Genomic DNA, 20112 nt, shown 5'->3' on the forward strand with positions numbered 1-20112 from the left:
GAACCGAGTTGTGTGAATTTTTTATATAATTTCTCTTTTAAAGTACGATTAAAACGCTCAATAACAACTGCCTTTCCTTCATTAAAGGTGCTGTATAATTTAATACCCTTCCCCTTAAGAAATTTCATGAATATTTTGTTATAGAACTCTGTTCCCTCATCAGTCCATAACTTCTTTGGTTTCCTTTTATCCCGATCAAATATTAGCTTAAAGGCTAACATTAAAGTATCACCCCTTTTATTTTTTAAAGGGACAACCCAGGCAAATCTACTCCTCAAATCAATAACGGTTAAAGCATACCTGTATCCCCTGTCATTATTCAATTCAATTAAATCAGCGGACCATATGTGGTCAGTGTATTTAGAATAAACCTTCCTTCTTTTAAACTTTGTGATTATAGGTTTGTGTAATTCTTCAGCCAAAAGCTCCTCAGTCTTGATGGCATCATTAGAGCCTAATAGTTTTTTGAGGAATAACCAAGACCAAGTTTCAATTTAGCATTTATCAAATTTCTCACAATAAACCTATCAACTTTCTCTCTCAACGTTGGATTTTGTATCAAAGACAAATTATACAACATTTCGCTGTCGGCTTTATGTTTTTCAGTCAACGTAGTGGTTTTCCCATAAGCAATATCATGCTTCATACACACTTCGTCAACCCTATTTGTAGGTTTAGACCAAGGTTTAGGATTGTCAGCCTCATCTAATCTTTTATCCAAGTTTGTTCCTGGACCACAGAAAGAATACCCTGGAAGGTGTAATTCCCCTGGAATTCCAGTTGTTGTAAATTTACTTCCTGACAGAAACTTTTGTATGTCTCCTCCTCTTTTAGGAGAGATGAATTGGCACTTTTTAGAGCCACATACTTGACATATTCCTTTTTGATAAACTCTATTATTTTTAGCTTTAACATAAGAGATATTTTTAGATTTAGTTTTCTTTTTACATTTGAGACAATAACTCATATTTATTTATCAGAAAAATTCCGACAGAGTATCAAAACCTTTTTGGTTTTCAACATATACATTTCAATCTTTATTTTTAAAACATAAAGAATCCTGAGGAATGCCTTCACTCTCTCCTCCATTTATTTACAAATAAAAACTAACTAAAGTCAATGACACCAACATCATCAATCACATAATCTTTTCCTTCTTCTTCTTCTTCTTCTTCACCACTTTCTCGTTTAAATCTCTGAAATTGAAGACATTGACGTTCTTATTTTTGAAACCATTATCTTCATAAGAGTTGTTAATTCTTTAATTTCCTCTTCGGTGCGTTGAGATTGATTTATTTGCTTTAATACACTCAATCTTTTATGAATCTCAGTGATTTCCATCTTTTTATATTTTTCCTCCCTCTCTCTTTGCTCCCTCTCCTCCTCCTCCATTTTCTCCCTCTCCTCCTTCTCCTTTTTCTCCCTTTTCTCCCTTTCCTCCTTCTCCCTTTTCTCCCTTTCCTCCTCCTCCTTTTTCTCCCTCTCCTCCTTCTCCTCCTTTTTCTCCCTCTCCTCCTTCTCCTCCTTCTCCTTTTTCTCTCTTTCCTCCTTCTCTTCTTCAACTCCTTCCTCATCCCTTGCTACCCTTGAGTTTGAACCCCAAAGAATATTATACATATACTCATCTGGATTTTGAGATATTCTTGTATCTATAATTATTTTTCTCATAATAGGATACCAATAAGATTTGTTGACGATTTCTAAAAGAGTTTTATATTTCATAACTTTGAGAAGTTCATTTTTATTTAATATTTTAAACAAGTCTCTATTTGTGGGTTTAACAATATCAGTATAAGGCCAGTTTTTTATGACAAAATTCCCATGTATATGCTCCAAATCATAAGGTATGTAATACCGAGCACCCTTTTCTTGTAGGTATCCTTGAATACAAAAATTATAATTCTCTTGTAGTCTTCTTCCTGCCATTTATGTATCAGAAATATATGTGAGATTAATATTATGACAGGTAATACCACCCCATCTTCCCACTACCAAATCGGTTTGTATTCCTCGGCTTTCTATCCTTATCTCATTACCTTCCTTCTTTGTCATGCGAACCATCGCTATACTATCATATATTTTTATTTTCTTAAAATCACGTATTTGTTGTTTACTAATTGTACTTCCACATAAATCCTTATCTTCACCAAGTGGATAATATTCTTCTTTACGAGACTGATTTAAATCATGTAGGTCTTCTATGTTTATTGAAAAAGACCAATTATACCCTAAATCAGGCATATCATACCCCCATTTATTAATTCGCATATTAACTAAATGTCCTTCTTTATAAAATTTAATTGTAAGCAGGTAGTTAAATTCAATGAGGAAAGGTGTATGGTCAGTATAACCAGGTGTTGTGGTTGTAAATTTTACTTGTTTCACAAAACGTGCTGTTTTCTTTAAAGATATATATTGTGATAAATCACTGAATCTAATCAAGTCATTCGCATCTGTAGGGTTTGGATAATTGATTAATTTATAAGTATTCTTCATATTAATATTTTTACTTACACTATATTTTTGTCGTTCAGCCTGTGCCTTTGTATAATAATTTGATAAATCAATATCCTGAGAGGATTTTCCAAAGATAGAACCATCTTTTCCAACATAGGTCATTTATATTAGATAAAAAATGATATCATAAAAATTTTCATTATTGTTGAGTTGAAATAATACATATAAACATAATTGGCCACAACATTTAGAATTAATTTCTTGAACTTGGAATGTTTGATAAACACCATTCTGTAAGAATTGTATTACTTCAACAGGTGGTGGCATACCATAACTATCAAAATAATATTTATCCTGACTATTATGAATACAAACCCAATGAGAACCATTCTGTGTGTCTAAATTCATAATAATATTCTTTGTATTCTTATTTATATGTGTTAATTCATCTCTCATACAAATAACCACATTATCAATTTTTAGTGTTTTACAATACTTAGCTAGTTCTATATTTGACGTTGTATTCTTTCCAAATTGTTTAAACCATTTATCCATTTATTTATGAGAAAGATACAATCCATTACCCCGTTTAGTTAGTTTAACACCCGCTTGAGCGATAGAGGAAAGCATATCTCCAACCAACAATCTAGCTTTATCAGGTAGACTTTCAAGTTTTTGAGCAAAATCTACAATTACACCACTTCCACTAATTTGTTTCTCCAACTCCTTGTTATGTCTTTCCAATTCTTTTTGAGCTTTTAGTTGTGCCTTCCTTTCGTTAGCAGTTTTTACCGCTGCTGAAATACCACCAGTCAATGCTCCCGCCGCACTTAAACCAGCAAATAAAGGAATTAGAAACGGGAGAAATCCTCCTCTTGACTCGTCTATTGAATATTTCTTTAACATAGGTTTCGTCATTTTAATTTTAAGTGATCCAACATCATTTAGTGTTTTTACTTGTGTGTGTGTGAGTAAAACATCAATTCTTACAGCTCCTTTTCTTTGAATTGTATTAACATTAATAATACAAGGCTTTTGATTTTGAATACAAGATGTTAATTTATTAAGATTGATTTGATTAACATATACCCCAACCATTTATTTATGAGAAAAAACCTATGTGATATTAATCATAACACCATTATCTGTATTAATCTGTAATTCTGTTTCCTCCAAAAGCAAACAATATGCATTAACCTCTTCACTCTCCCCTCTTTCAATGTATAGAGAAGTATCCACTCGATTAGACTTTATAGTTTCCTTTTGAGAACTCAGGTCAATTGCGTAGATTGTATAAAGTTTTTGAAACGCAACCATATCCAAAATAGGATCATTATTACCATTACTTTCACACACCTTTTGGTAGGACTTGTAGGCTTCCGCATAATCATTTTTTTCCCAATCAATTTCCAATCTATCTCGCGGATAAAATGTGCCATCAAGAGAAACCCGAAGTTGTTTCACCTTTGCATTATCACTCAGGGCATTATTCTTATTAGTACCGTCCTCTCCATCTGGTTTTTTAAAAATGAGCCAGAGGTATCGTGGCTTTCCTTGAAGAACACCTAAATTCCAAGTGTAGGTAGTGTGTTCCAGTTTAACGTGTTGACATCTTCTTTTAAGGTATGATACATTTAGCGGTTTCTTTGAGTTAAGTCTTCTATTTAACATCTCTTCCGTTTTAAGATTAGGAGTATATTCACTGATATACCAACACAAATCATTAATAACAAATTTATTATTTTCTCCAAAAGCATTTTCATCCCCAAAAAGCAATCTATTTACATTATCATTCCTTTGTAGTTGAAATCTAATTTTAAGCCCATACAAAACTTTATCATAATCACAAAATCCAAATATACCTTTCAGAGGTACTGCTACGGTAAAACTATTCTCAGCTTTTGCGTCATCATTATACATTGACTTCCTTTGACTATAACCAGGGTCTGCGTTTGTACCCGTTGACATATCAGGAATAAAACCCTCAACAGCTCCCTTACCCATTCTATCACTAAACGAATATAGTGTAAATTTCATCATTTCAGATGTAGCAGAGACATAATCAACCGCTTCAACCTCTTGTGTTCCAATATACAGGCGGACACTGTCAAACATTTTCCAGAAGAAATCATTTACGAGTGTAGCATTAGTATTATTCGCAGCCTTAGTGAATTTAAATTTACACAGCAAGAAACTATCAGCTATATTCAAGTAAGTTTGTTGATTATTTATTTCAAAACTTTTTGTTCCGTTTGAATTCCAGTCTGTTCCTGTTATAGCATTTACCTTAAAATAGTCTTCCTTTTTAGTGGAGTTTGAAATGATAATCGTATCATCCAAATCATAGATACTATCAATCGCTTCCATACTTGTATTTATATAGCATTAAAATTGTTGAAACCCTGACCCAAGTATTTTAATGATTTTTTGTCGTTCTTGTGAAGATAGTTGAGTTTTACCTTTTTTTATTTCTTTGATTGCTTGTAATTTATGAGACTCCTTTTGAGCATCTTTTATACTCTTTATAGCACCCGCAACGGAGCCCACGGCAGAAGCAGTTGAACCAATTAGGTCTTTATGTTTAAGGATGGTTGAACCAATACCCATTAGAGTATCAATTATCCCATCTCCTTTATTTCGAAATTGATGACCTACACCTCGTTGTCTCTTAGGTTTATAGTATCCTCTACCCACATACCTTGTATAGTCTGGTGAAAGGAACATGCCCTCCCCTGTAATTATTTTATATTTTCCCAACTCGTGTTTTCTCACAATAACCATTATTTATTTATTGAAAAACTTCACGTAGGTGAATTCTGATGGATATAATTTCATCATTAAAGGATATCATACGATTATCTTGGTCGGTTATCCTAAAATTTACTCTGTATATGGTTTTTCCTGACACACGTAAATAGACAAGATTTTTTGGTTCCATATTAAATTTATAACCAATCGGGGTTGAGTATGCACTGAATGAAAATATTGTATTTGTTCTTATTCCATCGTTATAAGCACCATCAATCAAATCACAATGAATTAATACTGAATTTATACCGGAGGATATTTGGATAACATTATCACTGTAAAACGTCCCGTTATTTTCAATCTTTTTTGAAGAGAAACCCAATAGCTCTCTAAACGAATTTTCAATCGTGAAATCAACTTTATAATTATTTTTAAGTTTAATAGTTGATTTTGAAGTGTGTTTTTGAATATCTATTACAATATTTTTTGGTTCATCACCTTTTTCTTTCATAAGGCGAGAGACTTCTGAAGATATTTGAGAAATCTCGTAAGCTCCAGGTGAAACGGTTATAGTTTTATATCCACTTCCTGGATTATAACTAAACTTGTTGTTTTTCTCTGTGATATTAAAAAGGGTATTGTAAGTTTCCATTGACAACAAAGATGCCTCATATGAGGTAAGGGGGTCAAGTTGTAGTGGGTAAGGGAATGAAGCTGTGTAATCGCTCGTTGTGAAATTAAAACTAAGAATTGTGCTTCTCATCTTATTTAATATCTAATAAAATATCTTTGTATTGACATTTATTAATTATTTTCATGTTCATCAACTGATCTAAAATGGCTGAGGATTCATTAAAACAATTGTTGTTTCCAGCCTTCTTACTACCTAACAACAATAATAGCCTATTAACTAATTGTGATGGGTCATTTGGAAGAAAACTAACACCCGAACCAAGCTTACTTAAAGCATCAATAATATGTTTCTCCTTCTCATTCTTCTTACTTTTACCAGCAACAGAAACTCCATAATCAAGTGCATTTAGCAACTCAATATATACCCTATCTTCCTCTCTTTCCATATCAAGTGGTTCCTCAAAATATTTTGAACCGCTGAATCCGGGGTTTGTTAGAAGAAACATTAATCTTGGAGTTAATTTAACATTTGGTTGAGTAGAACTCAAGAACATCAATTCATCATTAAATATCAATACCTTTTCTTCCACAAGATGAAACACTGCTGGTTCTTCTGTTGGAATGAGACCTGCTCTGGTTTTTGAACCCGCCGAATATTCATTGTTTTGAAGAGCTTCCACAACATAATTAGGGGGTTGATTTACCTCCTCAAGTTTCCGAAATAATCCCTCGTCATCATATTCTAATTCACCAAGTTCTTGTTTTGTTATCTGACTAAAATCTTTGAGCATTTGAAGTTTTTTCGGAGTAAATTCTACCGTGGGAACTGTAGGGTGTTGAGTTTTCAAAAGTGGTTTAAAGAATTTCTCTTGTTTTCTTTCAAAGGCTTCTTCACCAGTTAGTTTCTGTCTCCGTTTCTTCTTTATCTCTTCCTGTTGTTTAACAACTTTTGAAACTAATTGTTGATGTTCCTTAAACTTTCTTTCTCTTTCTTCAGTATTCATTTTCTGTATTTATTTATTGAAAAATATCATTTAGTATCTCATCTTGTTTCACAACAATATATTTATATTTTCCAATCGTGTGTTTCATATAATTTTCAAATTCTTTTTTACTACATAACGTAGAGCAATTATCTCTCCAAAAATTATTTACATCTATTGAATTTAACTTAAATAAAATAAAAGTATTGGCATTGTTTCTTATTGAGCGTCGAGGGAGTTGAAAATATGATTGACTAAGATATATACAATTACAAGAAGAATGTCTCCCTCTTGTATAGTAGCTATCCATTACTGTTTGGTTTCTCTCATTAACACAATCATCAAAGATGACAAGGTTCTTTTTTGATTTATCTAAATCTTGAGGTGAAGGTATATCATCCGTATTATCACTGAGAATACAAGTTATGGGTTTCGATTTTGATTTCTGTGTATCACAAAATAATTGTATTATATCATCAATATTATAATCATTTAGTTTGTTTTGAAGTTTAAATAAACCGATAATGTCTTCCTTTTTAAGACCCGCATTAAAACCCTGTGAGAGTAGTTGATACTCGGGTTGAAAACTTGACTTTGTAAAAATTATTAAATTATCATAATCTAAAAAATTAGAACCAAGGAGCATCTTTAAAAGTAAACAGGTTTTTCCACATCCGCTTGAACCAACTATTAGACATCTCAATGAATTTGGAATGTTTTTATGGTTATTAAATTTTATCTTATTTTCCCAAACGGGTAAAAAATCATTCATTTATATATTTGGAAAACAAGTTATCCAACTTTTTTTGAGCTATTTGAGAAACTCTATATTTTATCCTGAGTTCGGGTTTAATTTCAAAATAATCCATTATTTTATTTATATAGTATCTTGTATTAACATTTCCATTAAAATTATTTTGAATAATAAATATCATTAAACCCTTATACATTTCCTCAATACAATTAGTCTCTTCCCTTGAAAGAAATGGTGTATTATCATCACAATACTTAACATTCATCTCTCTTATTAATCTTGTAAAGTAATTCATTTTTGGTTCTAATTTAAAAGAGTTATATATTTTTTTATATTTCTTATTATCATTAATTAAAATTAAATCACAGAAAATACATTGTTTATATGAATCCTCATCATTAAGCCCCACTCTATCACAAGCCGGACAATTCTCTAATTTATCATATGGAGAGTCTGGAAATTCTAAATATCCTTCAGAACTTATCATATTTATGTGGTAAATTTTTACTTAAACTAAACGCAAGTTTATTCATTAATAAATACAATGTTTCAAAGCACAAAAGACAAATTTCAATCAATCTCTACTTCGGTGGAAGATATAGAAAAATATGTCAAAGATGTTAAATTGAACAAAGATAAATATGGAAATTTTTGGGTAAAACCAGTTATGGAAAATAACATGAGCCCCTCTATTTCATTTAAAGGAAGAGCTCTAACTATACCTGGAAAGACATCCATTAAAGTAAATCTAACAAAAGTTTCTCCTCTACTCCTGGCAATTTATTCAAAGCTTGAAAAAGTGATTGACCACGATACTTTGAAAAAGAATGATAAGACCATTAATAATTCTAGAGGAGACATTTGTATTTTCTTTAATAATCCAAAGGGTGTAGATCTAAGTAAAATGAATGATGTTAATATTTCTGGTGAAATGTCATTTCGTTCTATGATAGTTAGAGATTATTTAAAGATAACTTTTGATATAAAAATTGTAGAGATTGAATCTGTTAATGAAAGAAAGTATATAGATATTGATGGGAATATTTTTCTTGCTAATTAAATATGAGTCAATACAGCAGTGAAGATTTTACTATTTCATTGAACTCAGACGATAGTGATGATAGTATTTCATTGAACTTGGACGATGGTGATGATAGTATTTCATTGAACACAGATGATAGTTATGATACTAATAGTTTGTGCTCAAATGATAGTTATGAGAGTAGCTTTATTGATGACTCTGAGTATGATTCTGAGTATTCATGTGATAGTTATGACTTAGATGATTCTGAGTGAAAAAGTGTTTTAGTTTAAGCACAGCGATATATATAAAACGGAGCTGTAAAGCTCAAAAGTGTTTTATTTTAAGCACAGTGATATATATAAAACACCACGTTTTCTCACGCTATAAATATGGTTTATTGTGATACTTGCGAGAAGGAAGTAAAATATTATAAACAACATATTCTCACCGCAAAACATACATACAACATTTTAAACAAACTTTCCCCTCTTCCACCTGAAACAAAACACTGTTCTACATGTAATAAAAATATCCTCAAGAAAGGCTTCAAAATACATCTTAAAACAAATCTACATTTATCAAATTTTATCACAACTAAAAACTCTGATGGAGCATTCAAAGGACATATTAAAATAAGAGTCTTTAACTTCAAACCTCCTGAACCAGAGTCTATAGTTGATGCTGTAGAAATAGTTAAACCTGCTGTTCAAACGTTGATTGAAAAAACACTAAAGGAAATGAAACCACTTAAATTTTATATGGGAGTAAAATTAGAAATGACAAAGGATGAAGGAGTTATAGATGCACCATACATGAGAACTGAGCCACACTTTATATCTTCATATCAAGATTTTAAAACATCAGGAGTCTATGATGAACTTATTAAACAAGAGCAAGATGTGGATAATTCAATCGTAGGAAGTGGATTCAATATAGGAAAAATTATTTACATAGACATTCATATTCTTAAATCAGATCCTCTAAAAGCTTCTTCTTACATTGATTTACCCAGTGTTATCAAAAATAGAAAAGCAGTTATCAATATCAAAAATAAAGACAATAAATGTTTTCTCTGGTCTATTTTAGCACACTTACATCCTCCACATTTTCATGATGAAAGAGTATCTCATTATAAAAAATATGAGAATACATTAAATACGAAAGATCTAAAGTTTCCGATGACTTTAAATGATATTCCTAAATTTGAAAAGATGAATAATTTATCAGTTAATGTTTATGGTCTAACAGAAACAAACAACATTCAGGTTTTAAAGCTTTCTGACAATTGTAAACAAACTCATATTAATCTTCTATATTTTAATTCAGACGAAAATTCACATTATACATACATCAAAGATATTGCTAAATTAATAAAACCACAAGTCTGTAAGAGAACAAATAAAATATATATTTGTTTGCGTTGTCTTAACTTCTTCAATTCACAAGAAAGATTAGATAAACATTCAAATTATTGTGGCGAACATAAATCAACGGTAATCAATATGCCTAAAGAAGGCTCAAAGATCACATTCAAAGATGAAAATAAAAAGATCAAACATCCATTTGTTATATATGCTGATTTTGAAAGTATTTTAGAAAAAATTGATACTGCTTCTCAAGATCCAAAAGAATCATACACAAATAAATATCAAAAACATACTCCTTGTGGTTTTTGTTATTATATCAAATCATCCGTTGGTGATAAATATAACAAGTTAGAGATGTATAGAGGCTCAAATACCCCAGAGGAGTTTGTGAAACGACTAGAAAAAGACTGTGTTCGATTAACCAAGATAATGAGAGAAACCAATAAACCAATGTCCTTAACAAGTAAAGAAAAAAGGGAATTTATAAAAAACAATGTCTGTCATATTTGTGAGGAGAAAATTGGTAAAGGTCTAAAGGTTAGAGACCATTGTCATCTCACTGGTAAATATAGAGGTCCGGCTCATCAAAGTTGTAATATTAATTATCAACTCCCCTCTTTCATTCCTGTCTTTCTTCATAACAACGCTCATTATGATACACATCTATTTATCAAGGAACTCTCAAAGACTTCTGGAAGTATCTCAGCAATTCCAAACACGGATCAGAAATACATTTCATTCACAAAAACAATTCACACATCTCCTATTACTCATATCAGATTTCTTGATACATTTAAATTCATGGCAAGTCCATTGGTTAACTTGGTTCAAAATCTAAAAGAGTTTCCATGTCTTTCAGAGTATTTTTTAGATAAAGATTTTCTAACACAAAAGGGAATTTACCCCTATGACTATATGGACTCATTTGAGAGATTCAATGAAACACAACTTCCTTCAAAAGAAAATTTCTATAACAAATTAAATAATAGTCATATATCTGATAAAGATTATGTACACGCACAAAATGTTTGGGAAAAATATAACATCAAGAATCTTGGCGAGTATCACGATTTGTATCTCAAAACTGATGTGCTTTTATTGGCCGATGTATTTGAAGCCTTTAGATCTGTTTGTCGCACTGGATATGGATTGGATCCTGCTCACTACTACACAGCACCTGGATTGGCCTGGAGTGCGATGTTGAAAATGACAAAACAAGATTTGGATTTGATAACCGATGTTGATATGCTTTTGATGATTGAAAAGGCAAAAAGAGGTGGAATTTCACAAGTCTGCTCGAGTAGATACTGTTACATATTTATGTGAATGTATGTGAATTACCATGCAGGTGTTTGCTTCCGTGTGTAGTATATTAAGTTGTTGTGTAGTTGTTGTGGTTGGAGGGTCAGGAGCCCTTCGGAACCAGTGGCCGGAAACGGAAGTGGCCGGAAACGGAAGAAGAAAAGACACGAGGAGAGAAAAGGACGGGGCTTCTTCTTCCTCGCCCCGTGACGACGAGAAGGTGGAATCGACCTTACGCTGCGCGGAAAACGCGCCGTTGCGAAACGTCTGGCGAGAGGAGTTACCTGGGCGGTAAATACCTTTGGACACGTCCAGTCACTGTGAGTTCGTGCACGAAACCAAGCGTCCGGGACAGTTTGCCCCGTCTACAAAGACGCGTACGGGTCCGCACGTTGGGCCTCGCTCGCGTCGGAAGCCGCGCTGGGTTTTGCCCCGTCTACAAAGACGCGTACGGGTCCGCACGTTGGGCCTCGCTCGCGTCGGAAGCCGCGCTGGGTTTTTGCCCATCTACAAGGACGCGTAAGAGTCGCACTTGGGGCCTCGCGCACGTTGGACGCCGCGCTGGGTTTGCCCCGTGGCTTGGCAAGGAGGTGCGCTGCAGCCGCGGCCCCAGTCCGAGACGGCACGTTTAGAGCACGTCCGCCCGGGGCTCGTTCAACCGCCCGTGTGCGGAGAGGAGAGACATTGACCACGGAGGGAGTCAGGAGTGGGGCTCACGTGAGGAATGTATAAGATTAAGATGGCCATCTTAGAGTTTGTGTAGATGAGTTCACATGGTTGTAATATTGATTGTGCATTGTTGATGGTTGTTGATTGCTCAGTGAATATATTATTGATTATTCCGGATCCTTGGTGTGGGGTTTCTTCTTGACCGGAATTCATATTGATTGCGTTACGAAAGCGTATAAACCATATATCTTTCTGGCGGGGTCCCTCCCACGGTCCGGGGGTCACCAAGACAAGGTAGTTACCGGGAGGACCACGTAACAATACGCAAAAGCAAATAACAAATATCTTCCAAATTATGATCCAACGAAAGAGAGTTCTTACTTGATGTACTATGACGCGAACAACCTGTATGGCTGGGCAATGTCTCAGGCTCTTCCTTATGGAAAACTTAGATGGGTAAAGGAAAAAGACTACAAAAACGTTTTACAAGATGTATGTATCTCTACACAAAAAGAATTGGATGAAGAAAAAGTTGGTTATTATTTTGAAATTGATTTAAAATATCCAGAGGAACTCCATAACCTACACAAAGATCTCCCATTTGCTTGTGAGAAAGCAAGTCCAAAGAAAGAATGGTTGAGTGATTATCAACGATCGTTTGATATAGGTGAATCAACAGAAAAATTACTTACTACATTATATAACAAGAAAAATTATGTTCTACACCAAAGAAATTTGCGACAATATTTATCAAAAGGTCTAAGAGTAGAGAAGATCCATAGGGTTCTAAAGTTCAATCAAAGTCATTGGTTAAAGGGGTACATTGATTTTAATACACAAAGAAGAACAGAGTCAAAAACAGATTTTGAGAAAGACTTTTATAAATTGATGAATAATGCGGTCTTTGGTAAGACTATGGAGAATGTGAGGAAAAGACAAAATATCAGACTATCAACATCTTGGGAACAAGCATCAAAATTAATTAATAGACCGAGTTTTACTCGAGCTGAGGTCTTTACTGAGAACTTTTGTGCGATCCATTTGATTAAAGAGAGTATTGAAATGAACAAACCTATTTATATTGGAACAACAATTCTTGATTTATCAAAGTCATTAATGTATGATTACTTTTATAATAACTTGAGGAAGAAATATCAAAATGATGTTAATCTACTTTATATGGATACAGATAGTTTTATTTTGAAAATTAATACCAACGATGTTTATTCAGACATGAAAAGAGACATTAATATCTATGACACGAGTAATTACAGTCCAGAGAGTGAGTTGTTCTCTTCTAAAAATAAAAAGGTGATTGGAAAGTTCAAGGATGAATTAGGAGGAAATGTTATGAGTGAATTTGTGGGATTGAGGTCAAAGGCTTATGCTTATAAATACATTGTGAATAACGTTGAAAAGACTGATAAGAAGTTAAAAGGTGTAAAGAAAAATGTTATTAAAGAAACAATAAACTTTAAGGATTATTATAACTGTTTAACAACAAAGAAAGAAGAGTTTAGAAAGATTAATGGAATAAGAAGTTATAAACATCAATTATATTCAGAAGAGATAAATAAGAAAGCATTGGGGGCTTTTGATGATAAGAGGTTTATTTTAGAAAATGGAATTGATAGTCTCCCTTATGGTTATATAAGTATATAAGTGATAAGATATATATATAAGTGATAAGATATATATAAGTGATAAGATATATATAAGTGATAAGTTAAAAAGGGGGGGGGGGGTTGGGGATTTTAACGGGCTACCGCCGCCTTTTTTACTATTATATAAATGATAGAACCAAGTATCAACCAGACTAAAGAGTGGAGGTGTAATCAACCTTGGTATATAAATGGAAAACATAATGAATGTGAAAAATATCAAATAGGTATAATTGAAAAGGCAACTGGTAAAAAAGTTCACAAAACAAATAAGAGAATTAATTTAAATACCGGTGAATTGGGTAAAAAAGATGGAAATATTTTTGAGTGGACGGAAAACTTTGATGGTTGTCAGGAAAATATATACTTTAATTTAAAAATGGTATGTGGCACTGGAGGCGCTCAAGCAAGAACATTGAGGGAGGTTTACCATTTTATCTTAGCTCAGTTAAAATATCTTAATAAAGAACCAAACTCAAACATATTTTTTGTTAATATATTAGATGGTGAAGAGAGTTGTAGGAGAATTAAATTATTTCCCACGCATAAACAAATATTTGTAGGGTCGTTGTTTGAGTGGGTTATATTCACCAGATGATATTAAGAGTAAAAGGTTAAAAGGTCCATGAGGTCAGAAGGATCACAGGTGTTTAAGTGGTCTAATGAATAAGGATAACATGTCAAAAGGTTAGAAGGTTCGTAAAGAACAGGGTGAGAGAAATATAGGTGTTTAGGGGCAATGAGGGAGGGAAAGAATTAATATGGAAGTGAATGGGTCAATGTTTGAGTGGGTCAAAGATTAATCTGCCAGATGATATGTAGAAGAAGGATGATAGGTCTATAAGAGAAAACAAATATTTGTAGTGTTTGAGTGGTCTAATGAACAACATTAAGGATAGGTACTACAGACAAAAGGTTCATAAAGATGAGGGTGGGAGAAATAGAGGTGTTTATGATTTTTGAAAAAGACAAGGGGGTAAATGACATTAGATAGGGATTTCCCATGTTAAACGGAGGTGTCCCAGAAGCAACATTATTACACTACTAACACAAGTGCGAAAAGTGGTTTTTCAACACTATCACAAGTGCAAAAAGTATTTTTTCCACACTAATACAATTGCAAAAGTGGTTTCCTGCACCAACACAAGTGCGAAAAGTGGTTTCCTTCACTAACACATGTGCGAAAAGTGGGTTTTCAACACTATCACAAGTGCAAAAAGTGGTTTTTCCACACTAATACAAGTGCAAAAGTGGTTTCCTGCACCAACACAAGTGCGAAAAGTGGTTTTTCAACACTAACACAAGTGCGAAAAGTGGTTTTTCAACACTAACACAAGTGCGAAAAGTGGTTTTTCCACACTAATACAAGTGCAAAAGTGGTTTCCTGCACCAACACAAGTGCGAAAAGTGGTTTTTCAACACTAACACAAGTGCGAAAAGTGGTTTTTCAACACTATCACAAGTGCAAAAAGTGTTTTTTCAACACTAACACAAGTGCAAAAAGTGTTTTTTCCACACTAATACAAGTGCAAAAGTGGTTTCCTGCACCAACACAAGTGCGAAAAGTGGTTTTTCAACACTAACACAAGTGCGAAAAGTGGTTTTTCCACACTAATACAAGTGCAAAAGTCGTTTCCTGCACCAACACAGGTGCGAAAAGTGGTTTTTCAACACTGACAAAAGTGCGAAAAGTGGTTTTTCAACACTAATACAAGTGCGAAAAGTGTTTTTTCCACACTAATACAAGTGCAAAAGTGGTTTCCTGCACCAACACAAGTGCAAAAAGTGGTTTTTCAACACTAACACAAGTGCAAAAAGTGGTTTTTCAACACTAACACAAGTGCGAAAAGTGGTTTTTCAACACTATCACAAGTGCAAAAAGTCTTTTTTCCACACTAATACAAGTGCAAAAGTGGTTTCCTGCACCAACACAAGTGCGAAAAGTGGTTTTTCAACACTAACACAAGTGCGAAAAGTGGTTTTTCAACACTATCACAAGTGCAAAAAGTGTTTTTTCCACACTAATACAAGTGCAAAAGTGGTTTCCTGCACCAACACAAGTGCGAAAAGTGGTTTTCCAACACTAACACAAGTGCGAAAAGTGGTTTTTCAACACTAACACAAGTGCGAAAAGTGATTTTTCCACACTAATACAAGTGCAAATGTGGTTTCCTGCACCAACACAAGTGCGAAAAGTGGATTTTCAACACTAACACAAGTGCGAAAAGTGGTTTTTCAACACTAACACAAGTGCGAAAAGTGGTTTTTCAACACTAACACAAGTGCCAAAAGTGGTTTTTCCACATTAATGCAAGTGCAAAAGTGGTTTCCTGCACCAACACAAGTGCGAAAAGTGGTTTTTCAACACTAACACAAGTGCGAAAAGTGGTTTTTCAACACTATCACAAGTGCCAAAAGTGGTTTTCAACACTATCACAAGTGCAAAAAGTGTTTTATCCACACTAATACAAGTGCAAAAGTGGTTTCCTGCACCAACACGAGTGCGAAAAGTGGTTTCCTTCACTAACACATGTGCGAAAAGTGGGTTTTCAACACTATCACAAGTGCAAAAAGTGGGTTTTCCACACTAATACAAGTGCAAAAGTGTTTTCCTGCACCAACACAAGTGCGAAAAGTGGTTTTTCAACACTAACACAAGTGCGAAAAGTGGTTTTTCAACACTATCACAAGTGCAAAAAGTGTTTTTTCCACAGTAATACAAGTGCAAAAGTGGTTTCCTGCACCAACACAAGTGCGAAAAGTGGTTTTTCAACACTAACACAAGTGCGAAAAGTGGTTTTTCAACACTAACACAAGTGCGAAAAGTGGTTTTTCAACATTAACACAAGTGAGAAAAGTGGTTTTTCAACACTAACACAAGTGCGAAAAGTGCTTTTTCAACACTAACACAAGTGAGAAAAGTGGTTTTTCAACACTAACACAAGTGCGAAAAGTGATTTTTCCACACTAATACAAGTGCAAAAGTGGTTTCCTGCACCAACACAAGTGCGAAAAGTGGCTTTTTCAACACTAACACAAGTGCGAAAAGTAGTTTTTCAACACTAACACAAGTGCGAAAAGTGGTTTTTCAACACTAACACAAGTGCCAAAAGTGGTTTTTCCACACTAATACAAGTGCAAAAGTGGTTTCCTGCACCAACACAAGTGCGAAAAGTGGTTTTTCAACACTAACACAAGTGCGAAAAGTGGTTTTTCAACACTATCACAAGTGCCAAAAGTGGGTTTTCAACACTATCACAAGTGCAAAAAGTGTTTTATCCACACTAATACAAGTGCAAAAGGGGTTTCCTGCACCAACACAAGTGCAAAAAGTGCTTTCTTTCACTAACACATGTGCGAAAAGTGGGTTTTCAACACTATCACAAGTGCAAAAAGTGGGTTTTCCACACTAATACAAGTGCAAAAGTGGTTTCCTGCACCAATACAAGTGCGAAAAGGGTTTTTCAACACTAACACAAGTGCGAAAAGTTGTTTTCAACACTATCACAAGTGCAAAAAGTGTTTTTTCCACACTAATACAAGTGCAAAAGTGGTTTCCTGCACCAACACAAGTGCGAAAAGTGGTTTTTCAACACTAACACAAGTGCGAAATGTGGTTTTTCAACACCAACACAAGTGCGAAAAGTGGTTTTTCAATACTAACACAAGTGCGAAAAGTGGTTTTTCCACACTAATACAAGTGCAAAAGTGGTTTCCTGCATGAACACAAGTGCGAAAAGTGGTTTTTCAACACTAACACAAGTGCGAAAAGTGGTTTTTCAACACTATCACAAGTGCAAAAAGTGTTTTTTCCACACTAATAAAAGTGCAAAAGTGGTTTCCTGCACCAACACAAGTGCGAAAAGTGGTTTTTCAACACTAACACAAGTGCGAAAAGTGGTTTTTCAACACTAATACAAGTGCGAAAAGTGTTTTTTCCACACTAATACAAGTGCAAAAGTGGTTTCCTGCGCCAACACAAGTGCGAAAAGTGGTTTTTCAACACTAGCACAAGTGCGAAAAGTGGTTTTTCAACACTAACACAAGTGCGAAAAGTGGTTTTTCAACACTATCACAAGTGCAAAAAGTGTTTTTTCCACACTAATACAAGTGCAAAAGTGGTTTCCTGCACCAACACGAGTGCGAAAAGTGGTTTTTCAACACTAACACAAGTGCGAAAAGTGGTTTTTCAACACAAACACAAGTGCGAAAAGTGGTTTTTCCACACTAATACAAGTGCAAAACACTGGTCTGCGTCATTTCAGAGGTCTAGGTTTTCTCAACGGTTTTTTATATGCTTTTTGCATGCTGAATTTATAAATGTATCTCATTTCGCTCAATCAGGTCAAGTTTTTATGCTATCTCAATTTTAAGGGAAAAAATAATCAAAAATTTTTTTTTTTAAATTAGCATTTTTAAAATTCAAAATCAGACTTACATTGACAGAAAATGTACAAACTATATATAAAATGACGCACAAGTACCGTTAATGTGAAATTCAACATTAAAAAGACGAAGGAAAACAATTAATGCGGAATAAATGGCTTTCGCAAAGATTTTCGTCTGTGTGTCGCATCTGTAACATCTCTCTTGAGGCACCAACAGTAGTCTGCAAGCATGTTGACATCCCATCGGCCCTGGTACCTCTCTTCCATCACTCGAATATCCTGGTGAAACCGTTCTCCTTGCTCCTCGCTGACATCACCACAGTTTTCCGGAAAGTAGTCTAAATGCGAGCTGAGAAAATGCATCTTTATGGACATGCGTGCACCAAGAGCCTGGAAGCTCTGCAGGAGCCCTTCCACAACACATTCATACTCTGGACTTCGGTGATTGTCCAGAAAGTTCGTCACAATGGATTTGAATGAGAGCCAGGCATTCCTCTCATTGCTCTCCATACTTTCGTCGAATTTAGGATCTTTCATAAGCTCCCTGATCTGAGGGCCATCAAAAATGCCTGCTTTCAGTTTGGCCTCACTTACGCGAGGAAATTTCTTGTTCAGGAAAGTGAAAGCTCGACCTTCTTTGTTCAGTGCTTTGACAAAATTCTTCATAAGTCCGAGCTTGATGTGCAGTGGCAGAAGTAGAATCTTCTGAGGATTCACAAGAGCGTGTGACACAACGTTGTGGGAACCTGGTTCCAGGCCAGATCTTTCTGGCCAGTTGCATTGTACATAGTGCTGCTTGTCTGCTCGGCTGTCCCACAGACAGAGAAAGCAGGGGTATTTGGTGTAGCTGCCTTGTAGACCCAGCACCATGGACACAACCTGTAAATAAAAAGAAAGAACACACATATTTGTTTTAAAATTTGTTATTCCAGTTTATTAAAAATATATATTTTAATCCATGTTAGGAATATTTCAATAAATAAAGTAGAAAAATATATGTAACTAGGTTGACACCAACATACCTTTAGGGCTCCGCAAATCATCCAATTGTGATCTTTGTACTTCAAAGCAGTTAGCAAATGCTCCATGTTACTATAGTTCTCAGTCATCTGTACCGAGTGACCCACCGGAACAGACGCGATCTTGTTGCCATTGAAGAGTAGTACTGCTTTCAAGCTTCTACTTGAGGAGTCGACGAAGAGCCGCCATTCTGTAGGATCATATGCTAAACCCATAGCTGCAATGAGGCCGGTGATGTTGCTACAGTAAACCAGAGAAACTTCATCGTCCGAACTAAAATATTCTCGAAACTCTTCTTCATGGCTGCGGTACCAGGAGAATGTAGTTTCAGGAGCTAACAAACGATTTTCACGAAGTCGTGACCCTAGCAACTGAGCAGATTCTTTGGACAAACACAAATCTCGTGTCAAATCGTTCAACTCCGCTTGGCTAAAGAGTTTGGGTTGACTTGTCTCGCCCGTAGGTTGATATGTACCAGATATGTCACCATCTTCCATTTGTTCATCGGAATCGGACGCCGAATGTCTGTAATTTTCGGGCAGTGCTGGAATTGGAATTCCTGGTCCATGAGGCACTGGTTTAATGGCAGATGGCACGTCTGGATACTTTAAGTGTTGCTTGTTTTTTCAATTTATGCCTAAAATGAAAGAGATAGACATACCGTCAAGGGGGTGACATGATATATAAAGTTAAACAATTTAGAATGTTTGGGAATTTATTAAACATAAAGTTAAACTCAAACAAAATTGATAAACTCACCTTGTAGGTTTGTCATACAGAAATAACAGTCATTAGTATGATCTCTTCCCTCCCTCCACACCATTGGGATACCAAAAGGCAGACACTCAATCTTCTTGTGGCTCCAGCGCCGCAGACTCTCAACGCACGTTTTGCAGCATATGTGAGGGGCAAAGGCTTTGTCCTGGTCACCAAGTTTCATTCCAAAGTATGCGTGATAGCTTTTTCTTACAAAACGTGTGATGTTAGACTGCCGGTCTGGCATGGTCACTTTACCACAGATATAGCAGAACTTGTTTGGGTCATTCTTGCACTTTCGATTCATCATGAATCACAGTAATGTTATAGTAAGGAGGACACTACGCAGG

General features: G+C 34.8%; 1 protein-coding gene across 1 annotated transcript; it reads right to left on the reverse strand.

Moving 5' to 3' along the window:
* Window positions 1-18012: 18012 nt before the first annotated feature.
* On the reverse strand, window positions 18013-19528 carry LOC137416753 (uncharacterized). Its single transcript, XM_078769599.1, has 2 exons — window positions 19009-19528; window positions 18013-18865 (listed from the first exon to the last, which is right to left on the reverse strand). Exons 1-2 carry the CDS (start codon window positions 19501-19503, stop codon window positions 18125-18127), a joined length of 1236 nt encoding a protein of 411 aa, XP_078625725.1. The 5' UTR covers window positions 19504-19528; the 3' UTR covers window positions 18013-18124.
* Window positions 19529-20112: the final 584 nt, after the last annotated feature.

The sequence above is a fragment of the Myxine glutinosa genome, unplaced genomic scaffold, assembly GCF_964187855.1.
Source record: "Myxine glutinosa unplaced genomic scaffold, kmMyxGlut1.1 SCAFFOLD_3313, whole genome shotgun sequence".
NCBI lineage: Eukaryota > Metazoa > Chordata > Myxini > Myxiniformes > Myxinidae > Myxine > Myxine glutinosa.